At 43.4% G+C, this 20,239-nt stretch overlaps 1 protein-coding gene across 3 annotated transcripts in view; it reads right to left on the bottom strand.

Annotated features, from left to right (window-relative positions):
- Lmtk2 (lemur tyrosine kinase 2) overlaps positions 1-19,513 on the bottom strand; it is a 111,930-nt gene extending 92,417 nt beyond the window's left edge. For all 3 annotated transcript variants that reach the window (XM_008824019.2, XM_029559102.1, XM_008824020.2), the window contains exon 1: positions 19,128-19,513. In XM_008824019.2, coding sequence (XP_008822241.1) covers positions 19,128-19,218 — 91 coding nt within the window. In that variant the 5' untranslated portion in view covers positions 19,219-19,513. The remainder of the gene's footprint in view (positions 1-19,127) is intronic.
- Between the last annotated feature and the right edge of the window lie 726 nt (positions 19,514-20,239).

Raw genomic sequence — 20,239 nt, 5'->3', positions numbered from 1 at the left:
TATGTGGGGTATGTATAAATGATATGAAAACTTTCTAGAACCAAAGCGAAGGGCTAAGATTCAATGGCCTGGGACTGGAGAGATGGCTCAGTGGTTAAGAGTACTGGCTGCTCTCACAAAGAACCCAGGTTCGGTTTCCAGCATCCACGTGGCAGTTACAACTATCTGTAACTCCAGTTCTAGGGGATCCAATGCCCTCTTCTGGCCTCCATGGGCATCACACTCATGTGATGTACTTGCATACAGGCAGGCAAAACACTCATTCACGCAAAATAAAAAATGAAAATTTAAAAATAGATTCAAGGGCTAGCTGAATATTCAGGTTAATGAATGGGGAGAACAGGAAGAAATATCACGAAGGCAAAGCTTAACAACTTTGCAGAGTCTAGAGATAAAGTTAAAAACTTCCTAGGGGGGCATTATGGTTTGAATGTGAAATTTCCCCCACAAGTTCATGTGATCTAACACTTGGTCCCTAGCTGGTACCACTGTTTGGGAAGGTTGTGGAACCTTTGGGACAAAAGGCCTAGAAGGCAGATATAGGCCACTGGGGGTAGACCTTGAGAGTAACAGCCTGGCTGTTTAATACCCTGATCGGCCAAGATGTGAGGTACATAAGCCACACACTCCTACCAGTATGGCATCCACCATGCTGGACCAAGTGACTAGATTAAACCCTTCCTCCCTTAAGCTGCTTCTATCAGGCATTTTCTCACAGAGATGAAGAGATGAGAAAAAACAAACAAAAAATGGTACAGTAGGAGGCTACATGGGAAAGGAATGGGCCAGTCACCTCAGTGCTCCCAACAGGACATAGAGGCAGCCTGAGTACCACCACTCCAAGACAGAGCATGGACCCTGGGGAACCAGGACAGTGAGATTAAGGACATGATGTTTACACAAAACCACCACCACAACAAAGGGAAAACAAAAGAATGCCAAAGAAATTTAGTCATAAATACTAGTCAGTTATGAATATTTGTAGCCATAAGAACATACATAACAAGGGGACAGGGAGATTGCTCAGTGAGCTTGGTGTGTGTGCACGTGTGCTCACCCATGCAGCTGTGTATGAAGGCCAGCGGTCAATGTTGAGATGTCTTCCCCTACTGCTCTATTTTCTACTCTATTTTTTGAGGCAGGGTCTCTCACTGAACCTAGAGCTTACTGATTAGCTAGGCTATCTGGCCAGTAAGCTCTATGAATCCACCTGTCTCTCTGCCCTACCCCCCACCCCCACAAGCACTAGGATTATAGATGTGTACCATGATGCCTGGCTTTTAAGTGGGTGCTAGGGATCCAAACTCAGGTCCTCGTGTTGGCACAGCAACCACTTTACAGAGCCATCTCCCAAGGCCCTCCACATGCTTTTGTAATATCTGCCTTCCATGTGGGCAAGATGAACCAAATAGCTGCCAATGAGCATTCATCTTGGGATCCATAATAGTCAGCGGATTCTTAAAAGGGCCAGGGCCCCCCATCAAAAGCACAAAACCAATGGTATTTAAAGGATTTTCCATGTTTACAAATGAATGTTCATGAGTTTATCATTATGTTCCTTAAAAGGCAGAAACATTCTTGACTCTTTTAATTAAATGGTACAACTTCATTTCATGGGTGGAAACTAAAGAGTTGTTCTTTTAGGGAGGTTGGGGATGTTGTTCAGTTGGCAGAGTGCTTGTCTAACATGCCTGAAGGCCTGGGTTCAAAATCCAATACTATGTAAACCAGGTGTGGTGGTGCATGCATTTAATCCCAGCACTCAGGAAGGGGAGGCAGGGGGATCAGAAGTTCAAGGTCATCCTTAGATACACAGTGAGTTCAAGGCCAGCCTGGGCTACATGAAATTCTTGTCTCCAAGAAGGTTATTCTTAGCTGGGTATAGTTAATCCCAGCACTCAGGAGGCAGATAGCTGTGAGAATGAGGCCAGATTGGTCTACATAATGAGTTCCAGGTCAGCAGGGGCTACAGGGAGACTCGGTCTCAAACAAATAAACCAAAACAACAAAAAGATTATTCTTTTAGTATTTCAGTTTCCTAAAATTTTTGTTTTGGTTTCCTAATTTTTTTTATTTATTTTTAATTTTATGTATACAAGTGTCTTGCCTGCATGTATGTATGTGCACCATATGTGTGCAATGCCCATGGAGACAAGAAGAGGGTGTCAGATCCTCTGGAAATGGAATTAAAGATGGTTGTTAAAGATGGTGGGTGCTGTGAACTGAAACCAGGTCCTCTCCAAGAACAGCCAGTGCTCTTAACTGCTGAGTCATTACTCCAGCCTCCTGTTTCCTAATTTTCAATATGGTTTTTCTTTAGTTCTTTAAAGAAACTATGATGGTTTAAAATTTCACCACAGTACTTTCAGGTAGTAACTAGCTGTCAACATTGGAGGATAGTGACTGGGTTCAGAGTGTGTAGACTGTGTGTTATATTACATAAGCATGCTACTCAGAGCACACGGCAGCTCAGCCTGGTGGGTGGGGTGGGCAGAATGTCAAGAGTCACTCATTTGCAGCTAACCGGCCACATGGAATTGAATTTGCAACTTCAGTCCTTGGTTCCTCCATTTGCAACCTGGAATTTCGACTCACAATTCCACAGGCAAAAGACTCATCATTTCTGAATGTACTGAATATAGATCTATATGGTTCATAGTGGTGATCAGATCTTTTATTAAATTTTTTTGTATGTGCATGTGTTTGTGTGTGTGCAGGTACATGTGGAGTTTAAAGGTTGACATAGGGTGCCTTCTTCAGTTGCCTGTCCAAGTTATTTTTTTAATTTTATTTATTATTTTTTTAATTTTATGTGTATGAGTGTATTGCCTGCATGTATGTGAGTGCACCTGTGTTGTGCAATGCCCTGGAGGGCTTCAGATTCCCCTGGAACTGGAGTTTAGAATGGTTCGTAGCTGCCATGTGGGTGCTAGGAATCAAACCCGGGTCCTCTGCAAGAGCATTCAGTGCTCTTAACCACTGAGCCATCTCTCCAGTCTCTTGTCTAAATTATTGAGTCTCTCACTGAACCTGAAGCTCTGGGGACCCCCAAATCTACCCCAGCACTGGGATTACTAGTACCCGTGATCACGCCTGGCTTTTTCATGTGAGTTCTGGGATCTGAACTTGGGTTCTAATGCTTGCACAGTCAAGCACTTTGCTAACTGAGCTCCTTAAATTTTATTTTCTGTAAAGAAAACTGACTTGAATTACAGATTTCTATATCATACTACTGCAACAATCTTCAGGGAGTGTTTCGAGGGGGCTATTTTGGTACATTTGTTATTTTTCAGTGCCTTACTAGCAATCAGCATCCGGGTGTTGCGTTTTAATAACAGTCTGAGGTAAAAGTCAAGTGAGGCTCTGCTGGGTAACCGACAGGCTACATCTCTGGAGGAAACAGTTGCTGCCTGGAATGAGCCAAGCAAAGGGGGAAATTTTGGGCAAATACAGAGAGAATTTTCCTTCTAAAGGAGCACAGGTTGGATTTATTGAGCTTCCTAAAGAAGAATCTACAACATGTACAATATTTCAAATTTAAATTTAACAAAAATTTTTTTAAGACAGGGACCCAGTCTGCCACCTGGGTTGGCCTGAACTAGTGGGATCAAGCATGTCTCCTGCCTCCTCCTCCTTCCAAGAACCGGAGGCTGCTGTAGTACATACCACCATGCCTGGCTTTGGGGGATAACTTGAAAGGTGACCAAAAGGTCCTGTCTTCTCAGTTTTATAATAAAAAGCCAGCCATGGTGGCACATGACTATAATCCCAGCACTCAGGAAGCAGGGGCAGGAGGATCAATGCAAGTTCAAGGCCAGCTTGGTCTATATAGTGAGTTCCAGACCAGCCAGAGCTACAGAGTGAGACTCTGTAGCAGGGGATCCAACACCCACTTCTGACCTCCATGGGCATTGCATGGCACAGGTGCACTTAAACACAAGCAGGCAAAACACTAAATAAATAAATAAATAAATAAATAAATAAATAAATAAATACCCTGATCCTCTAAAAAAAAATCACTATTACAAATGTTTGTAACTGAATAATCCTGTTCAAGGTACACATTTTGCTAAAAACAAATGTGAGCCTAAGATATTCTTAATGACACCCAACTAATTACACATCATTATAATGTAGCAGGTATAGGTGAAAAATCAATCAGTCCACTTTCTTTCAGCTCATAGGAATATTTTGTACATGCTGGAGTAATGGCTCCACAGTTAAGAGTGCACACTGCTCTTGCAGAGGACTACTTTGGCTCCCAACTCCCACGTCTCTGGCTCACAAATGCCTCTAACTCCAGCTCCAAAGGGGAGCCAATGCCTCTGGCTGCCATGGGCACCTGCACTCATGTGCACTTACACATATACATAATTTTAAAATAATAAAAATAAATATTAAGAAAAATAATATTTTGACCTAGGCAGGTGATCCACCTCTTTGATTCTAGCACTTGGGAGGCAGTGGCAGGTGAATCTCTGTAAGTTTGAGTCCACCCTGGTCTACAAAGTGAGTTCCAGGCCAGCCAAAGTTACATAGTGAGGCCCTTGGAAGGAAGGAAGGGAGGAAGGAAGGGAGGGAGGGGGAGAGGAAGGGGAGAAGGAAGGAAGGAAACAGGTCACAAATCCTAGGCTGTCCCAAAATAAGTTAGCTTAGAAAAAACTAAAAGAACCTGCACCAAGCCAGAAGACTGGAGCTTGATCTCCAGGACCCAGATGGTAAAGGCAAAGAACCAACTCACACAAATAGTCCTGTAGCATGTGTGTGCCTTAACTCCAGCTCATTCTCTCTCTCTCTGTCTCTCTCTCTCTCACACACACACACAATTAACTTTCAAATTTCTTAAAAGTTTTGCTTGTTTCCTTCAATCTCATCAGTTAAGCCAGCAAATTTCTATTAAATAACTCATGAGCTTTTGTATCTAGATAAAGTATTTGTGTTAGGTGGGCAGGGTAGGGAGTGGTGCCTGAAAGAACCAGAAAAGCACTTCAAGTAAAAGTTTCAGGCTCACCTCCAGAATTCTGATTTCTAGTGGTTGGTCAGTCTAGGCCTCATATCTGTATTTCTACAAATAAGTAGATGACTCTAGTGCAGGCAGGATCTTGTTTTATAAAAACACCCTCAACCTCAAGTGGTTACAACTGAACCACACTGGAGCTGGGATTGACATCAAAATAAAAGGATTCTGGCAGGCAAAGGGTACAGGTGAAACAACACTGACCATAAATTTAAATGTGTTGGTGTGGGTTCACTATTTACTTCTCTGTATGTCTGATATTTTCCATAATAAAAATGAAAAGCCCTAGAAATAGTGGGCTGGAGAGATGGCTCAGCGGTTAAGAGCACTGACTGCTGTTACAGAGGACCCAGGTTCAATTCCCAGTACCCACATGGCGGCTACGAACCATCCTTAACTCCACCAGTTCCACGGGAATCTGAAGCCCTTTTCTGACCTCCGTGGCATTACACAACACGGGTGTACTCACATACATGCAGGCAATACACTCATACACATAAAATAAAAATAATAAATAAAATTTTAAAAAAGAAAAGAAAAGCTCTAGAAATAGACCCAAGGCTGAGGATGTGGCTCAGTTTGTGGAATGCCTGCCTAGCCTGCAGGAAGCCCTGAGTTCCATCTCCAGCCATACATCAACTGAGTGTGGGATTGTAGGTCTATAATCCTTGAATCAGAAGTTCAAGGTCATCCTTAGCTACCTAGTTGGAGGCCACCTAGGTCACATGCGATCCTGTCACAAAACAAAAAGCTAGAAACAGATCAACACAAGTCTACAGGTTGGACTCTGCTTTGGACATTTAATCCCTTTTGTTTATTTGTTTTTGAGACAGGGTCTCCCTGTAGCCCTAGCTATCTAGAACTCCCTATGTAAACCCGGCTGGCCTCGATCTCAGAGATCTGCCTGCCTGTGCCACCATGCCTGATTTATCTGATCATTAGTCAATTAAAGGAGTTCCCTACAATCCCTTTCAACCATGTCCTGTGCTAAAACATCCTAAAATAACCCTCTCTTGCTATAAACTCTTGGACCAAACAGGCTTCCTTAATGTTCTCAGAGATCAGCTTACTCAGAGAGGGACAATTAAATAGATTTTAATCATATCTATTCTTGAAAATAAAAATCAGATGCTGGGGCTGGAGAGATGCCTCAATGGTTAAGAACACTGACTGTTCTTGCAGAAGACCCAGGTTCAAATCCCAGCACCCACATGGCAGCTGACAACTGTCCATAACTCCAGTTCCAGGGGATCCAACAGCCTCTTCTGTCCTCCATGGGCACTGCATGACATGGGTGCACTTACCTACATGCAGACAATACAAACATACACATAAAAATAATAAAATATTTTTTAAAAATCAGATGCTGCCAACATCAGCATAATGCAGTTTGGACCACCAAACTCGATATTTAGAATATTTATGGTGCTATTTATATGGGTGGGAGCTCTTGTAACCAGTCTGTGTTCTTGGTCCTCCCAAAATTGCTCCCCACCAACACTGAAGAGAAGCTAAGCATGTTGGTGTACACCCATGATCCTAGCACTCAGGAGGCACAGGCAGGCAGAACTGCCAAGGGTTTATTCAAAGCAAGCCTGGGCTACACAATGAGTGCCAGGCTAGCTGAGCTACAGAATCAGTGAGACCCTGTTCAATATTAAAAAAAAAAAAAAAACCACAAACGAACAAAAACCAAGATTAAAGAAAGCTGAGATCAAAACAATGGTAAGGGTCCCAAAAGAAAGGACCAAAATCCAATCCCAGATCTTAGTTTCTAACGTCACTCTGAAATGAGTCGGGGCTCCTTGGAGAAATGACTGATTTATGGGAATATTCAAGATGATCCAGAGAGGAAGCATTCCTCCCACTCCTCCTCTTCTTTGTGTGTACATGTGCGCACATGCACATATGTATGTGTGTACGTGTGTGGTGCTGGGATCAAATCAAGAGCCTCATGCATACCAGGCAAGTGCTCTACCACTGAGCTATAACCCCAACCCAAGAAGTACTATTATTAAAAAAGTTTTTAAAGCTGGGCATGGTGCTGCACACCTTTGATCCCAGCACTCAGGAGGCAGAGGCAGGAGGACCTGAGTTCAAGCCAGTCAGGGCTACACAGTGAGACCATCTCAAAAGAATAAAGGTGGACAGCAACTTAGAAAGACATCTGATATCAACTTCGGACCTCTACATGCACCTGCACATATGTGCAAGCACACCCATACACATGTACAAACATGAACAGTACACACACAAAGTGGGGAGAGGAGGAGAAGAGGAGGAAGAAGAAGAAGGAGGGAGAAGGGGAGGGAGGGAGAATAATCAACTCTGCTACAGGAAAATTCCAAATAACTTGCATAGACATTTGCCCCTGAAGGAGGTAGAACAGAAAGCACCTCTACACACAGTGAATGTGGGGAAGGCCATACAGTGGGGAAAGCTGGACACAGGCAGGTGATCAATGAGGAGTCATGCTGGAAGCATGTGGCATCTATTATGTGCATGAGTATTTTTGCCTGCATGTATATAATTGTACCATATGCATGCAGTACCCATGGAGTTCAAAAGAGGGCACTGGATCCTCTGAAACTGGAGTTACAAACAGTTGTTAACCTCCATGTGGGTGCTGGAAACCAAACCTCAGTTCTCTGCAAGAGCAGCCAGTGCTCTTAACTGCTGAGCCATCTCTCCAGCCCCCAGCATGTGGCATTTTTGACATGATAAGAATGGTACTTTAATCTCCTCCCCAAAACCCATAATGCCAGCCTAATCATGAGAGGGGGAAAAAAAAATTCAGTCAAAGTGGTGACTTGAGCCTAGAATCCTAGCACATGGGAAGTGGAGGTAAAGCCACAAGCTCAAGGCCATCCTCAGCTGCATAGTGAGTCTGAGACCCTGACTCAAAAAAAAAAAAGGGAGGGTGGTGGAGCTGGAGAGATGGCTCTGTGGTTAAGAGCACTGGCTGCTCTTGAACTTGGGTTCAGTTCCCAGCACCCACATGGCAGCTAACAAGCATCTGTAACCCCAGTTCCAGGGGATCTGATGCCTTCTGGCCTCCACAGGCACAACATGACATGGGGCACTTATATATATGCAGGTAAAACATGCATGCATGCATGCATGAATGAATGAGCAAGCCAGGTATGATGGTGAATGCTTTTAATTTAATCCCAGCACTTGGGAGGCAGAGGCAGGCGGATCTCTGTGAGTTCAAGGCCAGCCTGGTCTACACAGTGAGTTCCAGGACAGCTGGGGCTTCAGGAGACCTTGTCTCAAAAAGACCAAAAAAAAAAAATTAAATAAATAAACGTTAATTTAAAAAATAAAATGAGGGGCTGGAGAGATGGCTCAGTGGTTAAGAGCACTGACTGCTCTTGCAGAGGACCCGGGTTCAATTCCCAGCATCCACATGGCGGCTACAAACCATCCTTAACTCCAGTTCCAGGGGAACCTGAAACCCACTTCTGACCTCCATGGCATTGCATGACACAGGTGTACTCACATACATGCAGGCAGTACACTCATACACATAAAATAAATAAATAAATAAAATATTAAAAATAAATAAATAAATAAATAAATAAATAAATAAATAAATAAAATGAAATGAAACCAGGCAGGGGAGAGAGCTCAGTCCAGAAAGTGCTTGTCTTGCTTGCACGAGGACCTTATTAGATTCCCAGAACTCATGGATTTTAAAAAAAAACCAAGCTGGGTGTGGCAGGATGCAACTGCAATCCCAGAGCTGGAGCAGAGGAAACTGGAGGATCCCTGGAACTCACAGGCTAGACCAGCAAGAGACCCTGTCTCAAATCAAAAAAAGTGGCCAGTGCTAGGGATATCTGAGGCCGTCCTCTGGCCTCCACACACAAGCACACACATGTGAATACTAGCACACACCAAAAACTACACTGTAAATGGCCTCATTCCAGTTGAAGGGCTTCATCTGCATGAAAGGTCATGCAGGAGTGAATGAGATTCTGCTTTCCATCCCCTCTCAGGTGGCATGCTGCAGAGGGGTTGATGAACTTAGTTCTCTAGGACTATCCTCCTCATCTACAAACTTGCAATCCAAGTGAAAAGACTTAACAATACGAAATGGTATTTCCTAAGTGCAGGTGAAAGACTGGTACCATAAATCTAAGTGCACCCGCCTTTGATATTGTTTTGTGGGTTTTTTTTTTTGGGGGGGGGGGTTGAGACAGGGTCTCAGAATGTAACCTTGGCTGGACTGGAACTCACTATGCTCACTATATAGACCAGGTTAGCCACAGTGATCCACCTGCCTCTGCCTCCCCAGTGCTGGTTAAAGGTATATGCCACCACATCTGGCTTTAATATTTAAGATTATTTTTATTTTTTTAAAAGATCTATTTTTGTTTATGTATATGTATGTGCATCTGAGGCATCAGATCCCCTTGGAACTGGAGTTACAGGCAGTTCTGAGTTGCCTGGTGTGGGTGCTGAGAATTGAACTTGGGTCTTCTGCATTAGCAGTTTCTACTCTTAACCACTGAGCCTTCTCTCCAGCCCCTTCCCTGCCTTTTCTATTTATTTTATTTTTATTTTATGAGACACGGTTTCATTGTATAGCCCAGCTAGCCTGGAACTTGCTATGTAGACAGGCTGGCCTGAAACTCACAGAGATCCACCTGCCTCTGCTGGAAGTAAAGGTATGTGCCACCATAACTTAAGTTGAAATTTTAAAAGGATGAGACAAAAATCAAAACGTCAATTACAATGTTTTCAGCATCCTATGGAATATCTTATCCCAAAGGCACACTCTAGAGTTCAATGGAGTGGGAATCTCTAAGGGCTGGGTCAGGACAGAGGATTTAGGAGGAAGTGAGTCTATGAAAGATTTAAAAGAAGGAAGATGAGAAATTACATGGAATATTTTGCAAACTACAAGCAGGTTAACTGAGCTCTTAGGAACATGCTGGGAAAATGGCTCCGTTGGTAAAGTGTTCACGGTATAAGCATGAAGACTGAGCCGTTTGATCCCCAGCACCCATGTAAAAAAGCCAGGTATGATGGTCAGTGTTTGTAATCCTAACACCAGGGAAGCAGAGACAGGAGAAATCCCAGGGTTCCTTGGCCAGCCAGCGTGGCCTACTTGGCAACTCCAGGCCAGTGAGAAACCATATCTCAAAAAACAAGGTGGAGGGCTCCTGAGGTGGAATGACACTCAAGTTTGACCTCTATCTTCCTCTTTTTTATGCGCTTTAAGATCTTGGGTTAGACCAGGAGGCTGAGGCAGGAAGATCCTGAGTTCAAAGTCAGCCTGGGGAAGACCCTAGTGTTCAGTGGAGGCAGGAAAGCAGCACACCAGGTAGGAATACACCATGGCCTCCCCAACCAAACTGGAGCCAGATACAAACAGCCAGGAGCTACCGTGGTCACATTATACAGTCTTGGCACATCTATTTGGTCTGACGGTAACTAAGCTTTTTAAAATATTAAAACAAATACAACTTATAGCAAATTTCAAAATCTGCCAAATTGTCAAAAATGAAGTCATACATATACCCACCCGTCATCCAAGGTCCCAGAGGAAACAGGAGGCGACAGAGGAAGATGAATGGCCTGGCCCAGGTATAAGGGAGGAGAGGCACCCACCATCCTGTCAGGCACCTGAACATTTGGCATCAACACTCCTCACTTTTCCCATTTGAATCACAATAAAAATCAATGAGATTCCAGACTGTTGCACTGTGCTAACCTTTGCCAAGAAAAAAACATTTTTAAAAATAATGAGGCTATTTTTCTGATATGCTAGTTTTCTGTGGCAAATAACTGTAATGCCAAGGCATGGTTCCAAGTGAGTCACTTGCCACAATTTTAAAATTCAGCATTTCAATATTTTTGCTTTGCCAACACACTGACTCTACCCTATTTCCCTGGCTTCCAACCCCTTACAGTTCTGGGGATTGAACTCAGGGTCTTAGGCATGATAACCAAGCACTTTACCACTGAGCTACATCCCAGCCCTTAGTTTTATTGAAACAGGGCTTTCTGGTTTAGGCTGGCCTGGGCTTCACTATGTAACCCAGGCTGGCCTCCAACTTATAATCCTTCCCTGTCTCAGCCTCCTAAGTCAGTCTCTCTCTGTCTCTGTCTCTGTCTCTGTCTCTCTCTCGCTTTGTTTAGTTTTTTTGAGACAAGGTTTTCCTGTAGCCACAGCTAACCTGAAACTTGCTATGTAGACCAGGCTGGTCTCAATAGCAGAGATACACCTGCCTCTGCCTCCAAGTGCTGGGACTAAAGGCGTGCACCACCACATCCAGCGGCTTTCTCTTTTTCAAAATGGTATGTATTCTTGAAAAGTCACAGAAAAGTTGAGAATTGAATCTGAACCCTAAATAGTCAGTGCATTCTAGACTAGGAACATTGGTCTAGCTTTTTCTTTCTAGATCATTCCTTTCTTCGTAACATTTGTTTACTCATCCATGAGAAGTGTGTCACAGCACATGTGTGGACAACACCTTGCGGGATCGAACTCAGGTCATCAAGCTTTACCCACTGAGCCATCTCACTGGCCCACAAATTAAAAATTTAAAGAGTAAAGGACAGCTAGCAGATTACAAAAATGCAAAAACACAGAAAACAGAAAGGAAGAAATTCATCTCCCAACGGATATTTAAAATGGGAAGTATCAGCCTGGGTTGATTATTCCTCAGCTTGGCTTAACCATTGACCTCTGGGGATACTTTATGCAAATACAAAACTCTGGTTGGGATTAAGGAAACAGACTGCTCAAGGTTCCTTTAAGTAAATTAAAACCAGCAATTGTTCACTTGCAAGAGTTTTAGTCATCATGAAGCTTTAAAAACAGGTTTATTACATAAAAGCAGACTAATTTAGATCATCCTAAAAATTTCAAGCATAGTTCCCCATCTTAATGAATCTGAAATATTGACACCAGTTTATACAGCACGTATAAATCCATCAGATTCTCTGTGTGTGTGTGTGTGTGTGTGTGTGTGTGTGTGTGTGTGTGTGTGTGTGTGTGTGTGTGGTCTCCATCCACCATATTGCAAGATATTTTGAGCAATGGATTTTTCAAATTCGGTAAAAATAGATATTTCAAGTTAAGCAAGCACCATTTAAGAGATCCTTCTTTTGGGGGCTGGGGAATGTTGCTTGGGTGGTAAAATGTTTCCCCAGCATGCATGAAGCCTTGGGCGTGATCCCCACACCATATAAAATTGGGCATAGTGGTTTATACCTGCAATCTCAGTACTTCTATGGTAGGAGCTAGGAAGATCAGATGTTCAAAGTCATTCTCAATTCATAGCAAGTTTGAGGCCAGCCTGGGCTACATGAGATCCTGTCTCAAAAAAACAACAAATGGGCTAGAGAGTTGGCTCAGCTGTTAAAAATACTAGCTGGTCTTGCAGAGGGCTGGGTTCAATTCCCAGCACCCACGTGACAGCTAACAACCATCTGTAATTCCACTTCCAGGGGGTCCAATACTCTCTTCTGACATCCACAGGCTTTGCATGCAAGTGCTGCACATATATACACATCAAATAATAAGCAAATTAAAAAAAAAGAGTTCCTTCTATGCAGCCACACCATTTATGATTAGTCACATCACCCAAGTACAACATGCAGGTACCACCATGTATTGTACCACCATGACACTACCCATCCACCTTTCCCACAACCTTTTACATAGATATCATAGATATTATCATTGTTCTTTTTAATAGCTGAGTTGTGAAAAGCCAAGAGAGGACAGGTAAAAGTTCAAGAAAAAAAATTTGTTTTTTTTTTTTTTTTTTTTTTTTTTTTCCTTTGCAATTCTGGAGATTGAACCCAGGGTCTCCCAAGTACTTAAGTACTTAGACAAATGTCACTTAGCTACACGTCTAGGCCTCTTTTTACTTTTTCAATTTTGAGACAGGCTATCATTAAGTTACTCAGACTGGCCTTGAACTCAGGATTTTCCTGCCTCAGCCTCCTGACCTAACCCAAGATCTTAAAGCAGATAAAAAAGAAGACCTGACACCCACGTCTAACTTCAAAGCCCAAGTTCTTTTGAGCATATCACGTTCCTGCTCCGATTGCTTCATGAATTTTATTCTCAACTAAAAAGTTGGATTCTTTTTTCTGTCCATTGACAAAGACTTTTTTGAGGACTCATTTGTTCAACTGTTTCAGAACCCTGGACATTCATTTTTTTACATGACAATGTCTTTTTTTTATTATATGTACAGCCGTTATCAAAGTGACACAGCCCACAGGGGACAGAAAGGGCCCAAGGACTCTCCTATTTTCAAGAAAATGCCATGAATCATCAGCACACTGATAAGAGCAATAAGGATTGCTAGCTTCACTGCTGATCAGCTACAGAACTGGACAGACTTCTCTTACAGTGCAGAGGAGCATATTTAGTGACACAAAAATGTCACCAAGTGAAAAGCAATTAGAGCCGTCCCAACCCAAATCCAACTGCAAGCCCATGGAAAGCCTGTGGAAAATACTCATTTCATAGAAGCTGTGAAAATTAATCACAAAATATCACATTTTGGAAAGCAATTACTTGACTTTAGGAATCTTTTTTGAGATACAAGTCTGTTTCATTTAAACTGAGAACACTGGTTTCATAAGCTGCGTTTAATCAGCGGCTGAATCCCACTAGCTTCCCTGAGAGCCTTTATCTGGAACTGCTAAATGCTTCCTCTCTACTCTGACCTAATATTCAGCAGAACAATAGACATGGGTTTCCCTGTCTAACCTCCATCCTAATATTAACAAGACACTGTGGCTTGGAATGTGTTCACAAATGCGACTGTAAGAGCTTTGTTTCAGTCCAATCCAGATATATGATAAGACTCCAGAGACTCTTACAGGTGCACCCCTGTTTTCTAAGAATGATCTGATTGATAACCATGATCTATAGAAAAGAACTGACTGAATCTTAGTTTGACCACTTAGCAGTGTGTGAGAGCTGGATTTTCTCCCTTCCCCTAAGGGTCCAAGTGAGGCCCAGCAAGGTTTCCATCTATATTACAAAGGCCTTTATAGCAAATATTCAAATCTTCAGGAAAAGAGCCTTTTAGACAGAGATAGACAAAAGGGCATCCTTTAGCTATGAAGAGGCCTCAAATAAAATTCAACAAAGAAACGTCTTCTGAGGTCAGACATAGTGTGTATATGCCGATAATCCAGCACGCCAGAGGGTGAGGTAGGAGGATCCAGAGTTAGTGGCCAGCATGGGTTACCCAGCAAGACTTTGTCTCAAAAAATAAAATAAAATAAATAAAAAATAAAATAAAATAATATAATAAAATAAAATAAAACAAGGCCGCAGAGATGGCTCAGCGGTTAAGAGTACTGGTTGCTCTTACAGATGACCCAAGTTCGTTTCCCAGCACCCACATAATAACTGTCCATAACTCCAGTTCCAGGGGCTCTGGCACCCTCTTCTGACCCCCAAGGGCACCGTACAACAGGGGTGTACCTACCTACATGCAGGCAAAACACTCATACACATAAAATAAAAATAATAATTTTTTTGTCTTTTTAAGACAGGGTCTCCTGCAGACCCAGCTGACCTGGTACTCACTATGTAGACTAGGTTGGCCTAAATAAAATATTTTTAAAAATAAAATAAGAGGAAGAGAAGCTAGGCATGGTGGCACACATGATCCCAGCGCTCAGGAGACAGAGGCAGTGACAGGTGGATCTCTGAGTTTGAGGCCAGTTTGGTCTACATAGAGAGTTCCAAGTCCACAAGAGATACCGGGTCTCCAAAATTGAAAAAAAAAAGGAGGGGGGGGGAGAAAAAGAAAGAATAAACAAAAGTCATCTAGTCCAATGAACAGGGGCAACCCAATATTTTCATAGTTTTACTATGATTCAGTGAGTAACCACACCTTTTAAACTTCCAAACTACTCATGACTCTGAATGAAAAAACCATCTTGCACAAATGAACTTCAATTTAAAAATTGCATTTTATATAAATATATAAAGATGTCATGAAGAAATCCATTACTTTTTATCCTGACCTAAAAAATTAAGTAAAGAGGGGCTGGAGAGATGGCTCAGCGGTTAAGAACACTGGCTGTTCTTGTAGAAGAGCGGGGTTTGAATCCCAGCATCCACATGGCAGCTAACAACTGTCTGTAACTCCATTTCCAGAGGATCTGACAGCTTCTTCTGTCCCCCACAGGCATTGCACGACATGGGTGCACTTATACACATGCAGGCAGTACATACATACATACACATAAAAATAAAATTTTTTTAAAAGTAGAGAAATAAATAAAAGCTGAATTTCACTCCCTCGTTTCCCCTGCAAATAGGCAAAGGACAAAGCCTCATGCTTTCTTTTTTATTTTTGTCTGTCTTTTTGAGACAGGGTCTCCCTGTAGCCCCAGCTGTCTTGGAATTCGCTATGTAGCCCAGGGTGGCCTTGACTCACAGAGATCTGCCTGCCTCTGCCTCCTGAGTGCTGGGATTAAAGGTGTGCACCACCACGCCCAGCTTCTGTTGTTTTTTAAAATTTATTTACTATTATTTTTATTTTGTGTGTATGTGTGAATAATATTGCCTGCATGTAGGTAAGTGCCCCGTGTCGTGCAATGCCTGCGGAGGTCAGAAGAGGCTGTCATATCCCCTGGGACTAGAATTATGTACAGTTGTTAGCTGCCATGTGGGTGCTGGGATTTGAACCCTGGTCTTCTGAAAGAAGAACCAGTGTTCTTAACTACTGAGCCATCTCTCCAGCCTCTTGTCAGTTGTTTTTTGGGAAAGGATGTTGCTACATAGCCCTGTCTGGCCTGGAACTTGCTAGGTAGCCAAGGTGGCCTTGAACTTGCAGCAATCCTCCTGCCTCTGCCTCCTGAATGCTAGGATTACAGATGTGTATCACCATACCTGGCTTCAAGTATTTTTCCTCCCAACCTATTTCTGAGAATCATGCTTTCTCCAAGGTGCCATTAGAAAGAATATGAGCAAGGAGGGCAAAGATTCTATGCACTGGGTCTACCCTTACTTGGAAAGAACTAGCCTGTCTTTGAAGTATGGGCCCCTGGCTCATCAGAAGCTTCAATTACATCTTCAATGTATTGCTGCTCTTTTACCTACCATATACGTTCAAGACTGGTTCTTCTTTCTTAACCAATGAACTCACTACTTGGAAGTAGCTCAAAGGTTTCTTTATTCTTGATCTAGAAAGCTATCCCAGAGCTGGAGGCTAAAGCTTCATGATAGAGTGCTTGCCTGGAATGTGTGAGATCCCAAATTCAATCCCTAGCACAGAAAAAAACCTATCCCAGTTACAGTATCAGTCAGCTCTTTTGGATGGAAAGACAAGTCCCTACATCTGTGTCTGACATTTGATAACGCACCATTTCTACTCAGTTGAACACCAGATACCTGTTAATCCTGTCATGCATTTAAACCACCCACTACCTTCCAAGAATCAAAATATGAAAGGAAAATTCTGCAAAAGTTACAACATGGAAGCCAGGCATGGTAGTGCATGCCTTTAATCCCAGTACTTGGGAGGTAGAGGCAAGTGAATTTCTGTGAAATTGAGGCCAGCCTGGTCTTCTACGTAGTGAGTTCCAGGCCAGATGGGAATACAGGGAGACCCTGTGTCAAAAACAAAAAAGTTGCTACACGGCAGTACTGAAGAGGCACAGGCAGGCAGAACTCTGAGTTCAAGACCATCCTGGATAACACAATGAGTTCCAGGCCAGAGCTACATAGTGAGATCCTACCAAAAAAAAAAAAAAAAAAAAAAAAGTTACTAACAAATTACCAAGTATTTTTTTGGACAGGGAGTTCATTTATGTCAAAATTTGATATTTCTACTCATGAATTCATGTTTTTCAAGTTACTTTGTTCTATGACACCCAACAAAACTCAACTTCCTATAATCCCTATCTGCATAAAACGGTGCAAAAATAGAATAAAAGACGTGGAGAAGGTAGACAGGCAGACACATGCACAACAGGTTCCTACATAAAATCTGTTTATAAAAATATATTTTGAGGCCGGGCGTGGGGGCGCACGCCTTTAATCCTAGCACTCAGGAGGCAGAGGCAGGCAGATCTCTGTAAGTTCAAGGCCAGCCTGGTCTACATAGTCAGTTCCAGGACAACTGGGGCTACAGGGAGACCCTGTCTCAAAAAGACCAAAAAAAAAACATTTTGAAGCCGGGTGTGGTAGCGCTCACCTTTAATCCCAGCACTCAGGAGACAGAGGCAGGTGGATCTCTGTGAATTCAAGGCCAGCCTGGTCTACATAGTGACTCCAGTACAACTGGAGCCACAGAGAAACCCTGTCTCAAAAAGACCAAAAAAAAAAAATTTTTTTTTTTGAAAAATCAGTAGGAGAGTAATTGGCCATGCCTTTAATCCAGCACTCAGGAGGCAGAGACGGGCAGACCTCTGCAAGTTTTAGGCCAGCCTAGTCTACATAGCAAGTTCCAGGTCAGCCAGGGCCATATAGTCAGACCCTGGTTCAAAAAAAAGGGAGCAAAATCTTCTGGAAGCATCTAGAATCCCTTGATACAAACTGCTGCTCCAATGCTCATCCTCTATGTTAATGTCCATATCCTTACATACCTTTCTGTACAATCTTTCCCAGGTTCCCAGGTACTTTCTGTGCCGCCCAATCTACTTCTGACGACCTTCAACTATCTTATCTATTAGATCAGAATACATAATTCACATTATAGACACTTGATTCTAAGGCGATGGCAGAAATATAGCGCTACATTATATGGTACAATCACATCACTTAACACTCAACTAAAAGCATTCAGTGTTATAAGCTAGTATAGCTCCAGAAGCAATTACATCTCTCTTTCATTGTAGATTTGTTTGAAAAATGTGTCTGGACTGCATTATTCCAAAATAACTCTTGACCTCAGGGGCATTCCATAGACAGTTACAAGACTTGAGGTGAACTAGGGAGGAAACAACAACAATAACAACAACAACAAAAATCACACCAGGAGCTGAATCTAAATCTACATTTAGAATCCAAATTACAACTTAGCTGTGTCACTTTGGGTAGGTCCTTTGATCACTAAGGTCCCAATATCTCCAAGTGCAAGATGAAGAAATTAGAAATTATTTTTAAGGTTTCAACTATGAAATTTCAACTCCCCATAGCAAGAATGATGGGAACTTAGCCTAGGTTTCTTTGGTTTTCTTTTTTTTTTTTTTTTGTCTTTTTGAAGACAGTCTCCTGTGGCCCCAGCTGTCCTGGAAGTCGCTATGTAGACCAGTCGCTATGTGGCCTTGAACTCACAGAGATCCTCCTGTGTCTGCTTCCCAAGTGCTAGGATTAAAGGCCACCATGCCTGCTTCTTTTTTTAATTTTTTTTTTTCCTTACAAAAACTGAAATCCTTTCTTTGGTTGAAGTTCAATTTATAAACTCCAAATTAAAATTATACAGAGAAAATATGGAAGGGAAGGGTGCTTGAGCAGAGAATCACACTGGAGTGGCTAAAATAGAAATTTCAATTACCCTTGGGTCAATTTGTCAATAGTTAGTCAAAAGCTGCTACTCCAATCACTGGCTTCCTAAAATAGAAATATTTACTGCTGCTTCCTTCTCATCCTGAGATTCATTCGGAATAATAATAGTAATAAAATAACCACAGCATCTAAAAATCAATTTACAACTTCAGTACAAGTTTCAGAGAGCCAAGAAAACTCCGCATAGCTCCAAGTCATTGGGCTTCTTTGAAGTCATGACGAGAGCTAAGAAACGGTTTTTATTTTAAGATGTGAGAAAAGGCACAAGGCAGGTGACATCTGGAGGGGAAGGAGTGTGCTGAAGGATCCGACCTAGAGGGATCGACCTAGAGGCAACAGGTTCGGAGGAGAACGAGCCCCCGGGGATAGGGAGGCTTCAGTGGCTGTCACCTCGCGCCCCGCGATCGTCCCCACCCCCATCGCGTCACCTCGCCCCCGCCCCCCATCCCACGCCCCTGCGGCAAGCAATCTCCCCACGATCGCCCGCTTCCCGCGGCCTCCTGGCCTCCCAGCCATTCAGAGAGGACACCGGCCCCGCCGGACCGCCGTCGCCCCGCACCCCGAGAGCCGCAGCGGCCCCGCAGCCCCCGGGTCCACGCTCACCTGCACCTGTTTGCGGAAGTGGCACAGCCCCGGCATTGCCGACAGTCAGCAGCAGCAGGAGCAGCAGCACCGGCGGCGGCGGCCCGGGCATCTCGTTCGCCGCGCGGTGCCCCCGGGCCCGCTCTGAGGTCGCCGCCTCCAGGCAGTCAGTCAGTCCGTTCGTCTGTCCGTCCTCCGGGCTGCCTCAGCGACACCCGTGCCGGCTGCTTCGGGACAAAAGTCTGTTCGGCCAAACCTCTGCTTCGTTCCCGGTCCGCACCTGCCGCTCCGGCCGCAGAACCATCATCCTTCCCGCTCCGTCTGCGCCGCCGCCTCTCAACAGTAGCAACGGCAGCCACCCTGCGGAGCCACGGGCCCGTGCAGCCGCGCTCCCGCCGCCATGATGGGCTGCATCATGTGACGTAGCGCGGAGGCGGGATGCCGTGACTGACAGCCTCGTCAGCCAATTGTCAATCCATACCGACTCTAGAGGCCCCGCCCCATAGGTCTGGAGGTGGAGAAGTAGAGACCCGTGCGCCCCCTGCAGACGGAGCGATACGTGGGCAGCGGCTGACACAGACACTTTAAAATTTAAAATTCAGGAAGATTAAAAAAAATACCATAAAAATCCATTTATAATTCAATCTGGGTTTTTTTCTTTTTTCCTTTTTCTCTTTTCTTATTTTTCTCAACTTTGTTTTCCTCAGTATTTTATCACCAAAAAAACATAGGCTTGTTTTGCTTTCTGCTTTCTGGTTTTTTGGGGGTTTTGTTTGTTTGTTTTTGGGGGTTTTTTTTGCACATCAGAGCCATCTTAGCCTCTTCTTAAGTTGACTTCCATATCCTATCATCTCTTAAGGAGCTTTGGGCTTTTCAGATTTTTAATTGAAGCCAAGCATGGTTGCACAGTCATTTAATCCCAGCACTCTGGAGGCAGGAGGATCTCTGTAAGATCGAGGCCAGCCTGGTCTACACAGCGAGTTCCAGGCCAGCCAGGATTACACAGCAAGACCCTGTCTCAAAAAAGAAGATAGAAAAATAATTTGTAATTGAAGAACAGAACATCTCTCCCCCATCACCTACTGACTCAGCTAGTAACCTCAAGCTGATCCCTCTGCCAAGACAGTCCTTCC

This window comes from Nannospalax galili, unplaced genomic scaffold, assembly GCF_000622305.1.
Source record: "Nannospalax galili isolate Female #2095 unplaced genomic scaffold, S.galili_v1.0 scaffold809, whole genome shotgun sequence".
In the NCBI taxonomy this organism is placed as follows: domain Eukaryota; kingdom Metazoa; phylum Chordata; class Mammalia; order Rodentia; family Spalacidae; genus Nannospalax; species Nannospalax galili.
This window is presented reverse-complemented; position numbering and strand designations above follow the sequence as displayed.